The following is a 10000-nucleotide window of genomic DNA, read 5'->3' as shown; positions in this document are numbered from 1 at the left end:
TACACACACACACACACACTCTCACTAACACTCTCTCTCACACACAGACACCCATACACACACACACACACACACACACACACACACACACTCTCACTAACACTCTCTCACACACACAGACACCCATACACACAGACACACACACACACACATATAGACACCCATACACACACACTCTCTCACTAACACTCTCTCTCACACACAGACACCCATACACACAGACACACACACACACATACAGACACCCATACACACACTCACACATATACACACATACACCCATACACACAGACACACATACAGACACCCATACACACACACACACACACACACATACACCCATACACACACTCACACATATACACACATACACCCATACACACAGACACACATACACACAGACACCCATACACACAGACACACACACACACATACAGACACCCATACACACACACACACACACACACACACATACACCCATACACACACACACACATACAGACACCCATACACACACACACACACACACACACATACAGACACCCATACACACAGATACACCCATACACACAAATACACCCATACACACAAATACACCCATACACACAGATACACCCATACACACAGATACACACACACACACACTCTCACTAACACACACACACACACACATACACCCATACACACACACACACATACAGACACCCATACACACACACACACATACAGACACCCATACACACACACACACACACACGCACACACACACATACAGACACCCATACACACAGACACACCCATACACACAGATACACCCATACACACGGATACACCCATGCACACAAATACACACAGATACACCCATACACACGGATACACCCATGCACACAAATACACACAGATACACCCATACACACAGATACACACACACACACTCTCACTAACACTCTCTCTCACACACAGACACCCATACACACAGACACACACACACACATATTGACACCCATACACACACACACACACACACACACACACACACACACACACACTCTCACTAACACTCTCTCTCACACACAGACACCCATACACACAGACACACACACACGCACACACACATATAGACACCCATACACACACACACACACACACTCTCTCACTAACACTCTCTCTCACACACAGACACCCATACACACAGACACACACACACACATACAGACACCCATACACACACACACACATACAGACACCCATACACACACACACACACTCTCTCACTAACACTCTCTCTCACACACAGACACACACACACACACACACACACACTCTCACTAACACGCTCTCACACACACACACACACACACACACACACACACACACACACACACACACACACACACACACTCTCACTCTCTCTCACACACACACACACACACACACACACACACACACACACTCTCACTCTCACACACACACACACACAGACACCCATACACATATACATACACAGACACATATACACAGACACACACACACACATAAACACACACACACACATATATACACACACACACACACATACACACACACATATGGAGCTAGAAATAGGGCTGAGCGATTTGGCCAAAATTTGATATCACGATAACGATATAGCAATTTTTCTGTTAATTCAGTTTATGAATAGTCTATACAAAATTGCAATGTGGAAATGCAGTTTGAAATGATATACCAAACAAATAAAGGTAGTATGGACTCCATTTTTATTTTTTCCAGCAAGTACTGTTGGTAAAGTTAACACCTGCCTAGGGATGTTAACCGATGACCGTTTGACCGATGGTTGACCGTATCAACCTTAACCGATCAAAGTTGTCGGTTAAAAAAAAGTGATCTCTAAATTAGGCTATTATACAGTGGACTAAACGCTACTACAGTTGGCCGTCTCATTACAAAATCTTAACTTGCCTGTTTGTACTTAATAAACCAATAAAAACATTTGACGAGAGGTCACAGCGTTTGGGTTTGACCGCTCATGAGGTTTGCAAAAATGAAACCCTCGAGGTTAGAGCCGGGGCAGACGACAGTATGAAGCGTCATTCCGCTTGAGATGGGCTTACATTTGGGAATATATTACATCTACATTTCAGTGGAAACACATAAGGTGTTGATCATCTTTCTTTATTATTGTTAGCACTACCTCCAACTAAAGCGGCGTCTCTTCGGAGCTGTCATTTTCTTAAATGAGCCGCGGCAATGTTTTAAATGAGCTTCTAACGCTAGACAAACGTCTTTATTTTCAACGCGATCACCCCGTACCCAAACCACTTTGAAACTAAGGAGCCATTGTCCTCAGATTACAAACAAGCTCCTCGGCGGCACGTTTGCGGGACTCATGTTACACGCTGTGGGGTTTTTTAAAAAAGTGACGTGAGTGGAAGGGAGGCGGCAGCGCTAGGTGTGTGTGTGTGTGTGTGTGTGTGTGTGTGTGTGTGTGTGTGTGAGAGAGAGAGAGGGAGCGTGGCTCGCGGCTGTTATTTCAAATAGCGCAGCATATTTTAAACTAATCGGTTAACTGGTTTCAACCGGCTAATGACGCTCGGTGGTCGGTCAGGAAAATGTTTAGTTTTCGCCATCCCTACACCTGCCATTAAAATATATGGCTTTATGGTGTGCCACGCGTAAAAGCCCGCTGCAGCGTCTGTGTCTGAAGTTTGTTTTGAGCGCTTATGCCCCTACTCTGGCATAATTACTCTGAGAATTACCCTGGTCTGAACCGCGTCTACTGCCGTCTTCCTCCATGTTTGTTTATGTATTGCAGCGTGCATGGGCATGCCGTGGCGTGAGGTGCATCTTGACGTAAGATTCTGCCTTATCGTGGCGTAAGCGATAGAGCCTTATATAAAACGATAGACATTTTCTATTGTCCAGACGATATATTTCGTCATATCGCCCAGCCCTAGCTAGAAATATGACAAAATGATCTGAATTATTGACAAGTGTAATCTAACAGAATTGAATATCATGTTGCATTTTACACAGTTCTGAATTTGAATTTTTTAAATGTTGAATATTGAACCTATGAAATTGAACGCATCTGAAATGTTGTTATGTGGAAACTGTACAGACATGTGTTTTCAAACAGCAGATATTTTGTTCTGAATTAATAGACTGCAAATATTCAGTTTTTGAAAATACAGATTCAAGATTTCAGAAGAAGAAGAAATTCAGATCATCAAATTCACTATTCCAAACCCGCAGAAATGCAGATCTGACCGAGAGTAGGCCAGAGCTCGTCAGGGAAGAGTAAAGGATGCCAGAAAAGTCGAACCGAGCACCATCTGATCATTTCATGTCCTGTTTGTAATGGAATGAAGAGAAGATCAACCGGCCCTTTATACTCTTTGTTTATTTTGAGCCACGTTTCCACCGCAGGAACTTTGGGTGGTACTCGTGTGTTCCCACTCCAAGCGGCCCTGCTCGCGAGGTAGTGCTTTTACAAAGTTCTGGAACTTTCGAGGGCGGGACTTGGGCGCTGAACGTGCTGATTGGTTTAGCATTTTATTTCAACTGGCATTTTTAAAAGTCTTGTGCGAGGTTTGGTCTGCGTTCAGTAATATCAGTCTTGCTCTCTGTCTGATGGCACGCGTTCGTCTCAGCCGTCTCACGTTCAGTGTCCGTAATAGCTGATAATAATATACATTGTCATTTTAAATCTAGCTTTACAAGCTTTCTGAATATGCTGCTGAATCTGCATATTAGTGCTCTTTTCTGTCGTTGTTAATTTCCTCTTTAGTAAACCTAACGTTATACATAACTAGCAAAAGCAGCACAGCTTGAATCTCTTCCAGCGCAACAAAGGAGGCGTGTTCCGGCGCAAACAATCCCTGGAGCTATTTTGCTGTTCTATTAAACAATTGCGCCACTGACCAGAAAAAACCCCAGTCTAAAGTCAGCGGCGCGTTGTTCATTATGCTATTTTAAGGGCGCATGCTTGACCATAATGTATAGCGTGCACAACGCACAGACACTTTGCTCGTGTAATCTACACAGATGCAACAGTTATTTCTGCAAATCATAAATTGTTACACTAAAAAAATATGAACACATGAGATGACGGAAATCATTGTGGTGTGCCACGAAGATGAGAAAAAATAGGCATAAACCTAGCTTACAAATTATTCAGGCTAACTGAAGTAATTAAGGATCAGACCAGTTTGCCCAATAGTGGCCAGACATATCTGTATATAAGGACATCTGACACATTGGTTTGTCCGTCAAGAACCAGGAAAAAAAAATCGACTGAAAAACTGAGGGAAAAAAAAGACTGTGAAATCACCTTTACCATAATGTAAGTACATTAAACTCCTCTGTCCTTCACTGCTCTACAAGAACATCAGTCTCCTCGGCGGTGAACCGCTCCTGGCGTGCGTCTGGTAAATACGCCATAATAGTAGCGATCCATAAGGGAGCTTGCGCAGCTGCTTTTAAAGGGAATGTTGGATGCCGCTCTGATTGGTTTATTCACGTTACGCCCAAACCACACCTATGAATAATGAAGCTACTTCAGACCAACCCATTTTAGATTTGCGCCGGGCGCAAGAGCCATTTATCCCGCCGGGAAAATAGCAACAGCGCCGAGACCCGCCCACAAAGTTACTTACACTTCGTGCTTTGACACTTGCGTTTCAGATCGTTAAAATAGGGCCCTTAGCATGTTCATGTGCTTCTCCTTCAAACAAGTAAATCGTTCATTCACTTGAAATAAAAGACGAGAGTGGCAAATATCACGGACATATTATCATGCAGTTCAGCCTGTTATTTACTTTTATTTCCATTTCCCTTTAATCCAAAGAGACAGAACTATTTGCTCTGTATTTATCAATGAGAAATAGGGTATCCTCTCAGATAATAGCCTACTGTGGCTCAATGGGGACGCCTGCAAATCGCAACAGCGCGAATTAAGTGACCAGCAACATATTTCTGCTTTAAAAACAGGTCCTTCTCAAAAAATTAGCATATTGTGATAAAGTTCATTATTTTCCATAATGTAATGATACAAATTAAACTTTCATATATTTTAGACTCATTGCACACCAACTGAAATATTGCAGGTCTTTTATTGTTTTAATACTGATGATTTTGGCATACAGCTCATGAAAACCCAAAATTCCCATCTCAAAAAATTATCATGTTTCATCCGACCAATAAAAGAAAAGTGTTTTTAATACAAAAAAAGTAAACCTTCAAATAATTATGTTCAGTTCTGCACTCAACACTTGGTGGGGAATCCTTTAGCAGAAATGACTGCTTCAGTGCGGCGTGGAGGCGATCAGCCTGTGGCGCTGCTGAGGTGTTCTGGAGGCCCAGGATGCTCCGATAGCGGCCTTAAGCTCATCCAGAGGGTTGGGTCTCGCGTCTCTCAACTTTCTCTTCACAATATCCCACAGATTCTCTATGGGGTTCAGCTCAGGAGAGTTGAGCACAGTAATACCATGGTCAGTAAACCATTTACCAGTGGTTTTGGCACTGTGAGCAGGTGCCAGGTCGTGCTGAAAAACCAAATCTTCATCTCCATAAAGCTTTTCAGCAGATGGAAGCATGAAGTGCTCCAAAATCTCCTGATAGCGAGCTGCAGTGACCCTGCCCTTGATAAAACACAGCGGACCAACACCAGCAGCTGACATGGCACCCCAGACCATCACTGACTGTGGGGACTTGACACTGGACTTCAGGCATTTGGGCATTTCCTTCTCCTCAGTCTTCCTCCAGACTCTGGCACCTTGATTTCCAAATGACATGCAAGATTTGCTTTCATCTGAAAAAAGTCCTTTGGACCACTGAGCAACAGTCCAGCGCTGCTTCTCTGTAGCCCAGAAGTGCCTTGACCTGGGGAATGCGGCACCTGTAGCCCATTTCCTGCTCACGTCTGTGCACGGTGGCTCTGGATGTTTCTCCTCCAGACTCAGTCCACTGCTTCCGCAGGTCCCCCAAGGTCTGGAGTCGGTCCTTCTCCACAATCTTCCTCAGGGTCCGCTCACCTCTTCTCGTTGTGCAGCGTTTTTTGCCACACTTTTTCCTTCCCACAGACTTCCCACTGAGGTGCCTTGATACAGCACTCTGGGAACAGCCTATTCGTTCAGAAATGTCTTTCTGTGTCTTCCCCTCTCGCTTGAGGGTGTCAATGATGGCCTTCTGGACAGCAGTCAGGTCGGCAGTCTTACCCATGATTGCGGTTTTGAGTAATGAACCAGGCTGGGAGTTTTTAAAAGCCTCAGGAATCTTTTGCAGGTGTTTAGAGTTCATTAGTTGATTCAGATGATTAGGTTAATAGCTCGTTTAGAGAACCGCTTCATGATATGCTAATTTTTTGAGATAGGAATTTTGTTTTCATGAGCTGTATGCCAAAATCATCAGTATTAAAACAATAAAAGACCTGAAATATTTCAGTTGGTGTGCAATGAATCTAAAATATATGAAAGTTTAATTTGTATCATTACATTATGGAAAATAATGAACTTTATCACAATATGCTAATTTTTTGAGAAGGACCTGTTTTGTGTGAGGTTAGCAGTGTGTGGTGTTTTCAGATTATTATTTTTATTATTAAATTGCATTTGTCAGTCCCGCACTCGTATTCTGCCTGCCAGGATGAAAAGCTCGCGCTGAAGGCGGAGCTGTTTGACCAATCAGATGAAAGAGGTGTTTCAGCACCGCCCACGTGAGGAAACGAAATATCGAACCCATAAACCGATTTGTAAAACACAAACGAAACATGAAAAATCGAGCCAAAATCTCATTTTTCGTTTTTTAAACTAAACAAAAAAACGAATAAACACGCCGATTTATCTGTTCTGGTTATTCCATTCCAAACAGGAAATGAAATGATCAGATGACACACAGACCCAACATAATATTCAATTTTGTTAGATTACACTTGTCAATAATTCAGATCATCTTGTCATATTTCTAGCTCCATACACACAGACACTCCCACTAATACTCTCACACACAAACACACACACACACACACACTCATACACACACACACTTACTAACACTCTCACACACACACACACACACACACACTTACTAAAACTCTCGCACACAAACACACACACATAAACACACACACTCACTAACACTCTCTCACACACTCACAAACTCTCACTAACACTAACTTAAACTCATTTAAATACTTGTAGAAAAGTTACAAAGCTGCTGTCACTTTAAGGCCGAATGCACGGATCCAATACACTGATACACATCTGATATTCTCACACTGTTCACCTTCACTGAAGACAGAATCAACTTTGTTTATGTCAATCCTCCACTAAATGAGCATTTGGACATCCGTCTTCTTCCATTTTGCTCTAAACTATAAATCAGTGTTTAATAAATGCTGTGAAATCATTGAACTTCACGAGACTCTACAAGAGTGATTCCTGAAAGGCTTTCTGAATTCATCCGTCCATACCTCCATCACATCCACTCACCCATCCATCCAGCCATCCGTCCATCCACTCATCCATTCACCCATCCATCCACCCGTCCATCTGTCCACCCATCCATTCACCCATCCGTCCATCCACTCATCCATTCACCCATCCATCCACCCGTCCATCTGTCCACCCATCCATTCACCCATCCGTCCATCCACTCATCCATTCACCCATCCATCCACCCATCCGTCCATCCACTCATCCATTCACCCATCCATCCACCCGTCCATCTGTCCACCCATCCATTCACCCATCCGTCCATCCACTCATCCATTCACCCATCCATCCATCTGTCCATCCACTCATCCATTCACCCATCCGTCCATCCACCCATCCAGTCATCCAGCCATCTGTCCATCCACTCATCCATTCACCCATCCATCCATCCACCCATCCAGTCATCCAGCCATCTGTCCATCCATCCACCCATCCATTCATCCAGCCATCTGTCCATCCACCCATCCAGCCATCTGTCCATCCACCCACCCATTCATCCAGCCATCTGTCCATCCACCCATCCATTCACCCATCCATCCATTGATCCATCCAGCCATCTGTCCATCCACCCATTCATTCACCCATCCGTCCATCCATTCAGCCATCTGTCCATCCACCCATCCATTCACCCATCCATTCATCCAGCCATCTGTCCATCCTCCCATCCATTCACCCATCCATCCATTGATCCATCCAGCTATCTGTCCATCCACCCATCCATTCACCCATCCATCCATTGATCCATCCAGCTATCTGTCCATCCATCCAGCCATCTGTCCATCCATCCATTCACCCATCCATCCATTGATCCATTCACCCATCCATCCATTGATCCATCCAGCCATCTGTCCATCCACCCATCCATCCATTCACCGATCCATCCATGCATCCATCCACCCGTTTGTCTATCTATCAATCCATCCACCCGTCCGTCTATCTATCAATCCATCCACCCGTCCGTCTATCTATCAATCCATCCACCCGTCCGTCTATCTATCAATCCATCCACCCGTCCGTCTATCTATCAATCCATCCACCCGTCCGTCTATCTATCAGTCCATCCACCCGTTTGTCCATCTGTCCATCCAGCCGTCTGTCTATTCATTGTAGGCTAATTAAACGATGTCACTCAATGTGACGTTTGATTCTCCTTTGGTTTCCCTCTCAGGATTCCAGCGGTCGATTTACCTGTTCCATAAAGGCCCCGCCTCCAACAGGAAGTGAGTTTGGGGAAGAGCGGCTGTTCCATAAAAGGCCCCGCCTCCAACAGGAAGTGAGTTTGGGGAAGAGCGGCTGTTCCATAAAAGGCCCCGCCTCCAACAGGAATTGAGTTTGGGGAAGAGCGGCTCATCTTCTGCTGCGGTTCACCTCGCCCTGCAGAGGCAGCGATGGACTACTTCCTGTTTGCTCTGTTTGAACACGCGTCTGGACTGAGACTCTTTGACCTGAGGGTCACGTGAGCGAGCGCTTGTGTGTGTGTGTGTGTGTGTGTGTGTGTAGTGTCCTGAACTCTCCCGAGTGACACACACACACACACAAACATCTCTAATAAACCTGATGTGTTTCTGATCTCCTGTGTGTGTGTATGTGTCTGATTTCCTCACGTTTGATCACAGCTAAGGTCAGCATAACTCCAAGAAAAGCCATAATTATCATATCAAGAGGTTTTAAATTTGGAGATGGAAGTAGTGCTATATTAATCTTCAGAAGAGTCGTGTGTGTGTGTGTGTGTGTGTGTGTGTGTGTGTATGCTACGCTGCAAAAAATGCTCTTGTTACTCAGTATTTTTGTCTTGTTTCTAGTCCAAACATCTAAACATTCTTACTTTCAGAAACATTTACTAGACAAGCAAAAGTAATTGTCTTGTTTTGGGGAAAATAACTCAAAATGAAGAGAGTTTTTGCTTAAAATAAGATAAATAATCTGCCAATGGAGTGAGATAAATAATCTTGTTTTCTGTTTGAATTAAGATTATTATTCTCACCCCATTGGCAGATTATTTATCTTATTTTAAGCAAAAACTCTCTTCATTTTGAGTTATTTTCCCCAAAACAAGACAATAATACTGAGTAAGAAGAGCATTTTGCAGCGTTGGTTCTTCTTTAAAACATGATTTCTCATCTCACGCTTTAACTGAACGTTATTGAGACTCTCTTCTGATTTGGTTTGTGTTGTTTTTTAGTTTATTTGCACAAGTATAAAATGTACACAATAAAAACAAAACTAAATACAATCCACACAACTGTGTGCAGGGAGAGGCAAAAAACCCCAAAACTATAAATACATGTTTGCCTATAACTGCCAGGAGTTAATTACAGCATATAATAATAATATACTCAAACAAACAAACCATATAAAGTACAAACGACATCAATATACAAACAATTACAAAACAGGTTCTTTATACATGTATTGAAACATTTTAGCGAAGGTTTATCTGCTCGATAACAGAAGCCCTGATTGGACACCGCTGGGTCAGAGGTTAATCAATGACCTCCTCGAGGAAGATG

General features: G+C 43.4%; 1 protein-coding gene across 1 annotated transcript in view; it reads left to right on the top strand.

Annotated features, from left to right (window-relative positions):
- The window catches only part of mepceb (methylphosphate capping enzyme b), a 15416-nt gene extending 6357 nt beyond the window's left edge, over positions 1-9059 (top strand). Inside the window, exon 4 of the mRNA XM_067445308.1 lies at positions 8659-9059. Within this exon, the coding sequence (XP_067301409.1) occupies positions 8659-8714 (56 nt within the window). The 3' untranslated portion in view covers positions 8715-9059. The remainder of the gene's footprint in view (positions 1-8658) is intronic.
- Positions 9060-10000: the final 941 nt, after the last annotated feature.

The sequence above is a fragment of the Pseudorasbora parva genome, chromosome 6 (assembly GCF_024679245.1).
Source record: "Pseudorasbora parva isolate DD20220531a chromosome 6, ASM2467924v1, whole genome shotgun sequence".
Classification (NCBI taxonomy): domain Eukaryota; kingdom Metazoa; phylum Chordata; class Actinopteri; order Cypriniformes; family Gobionidae; genus Pseudorasbora; species Pseudorasbora parva.
The sequence above is the reverse complement of the archived record's forward strand: the minus strand, read 5'-3'. Positions and strand labels throughout refer to the sequence as shown.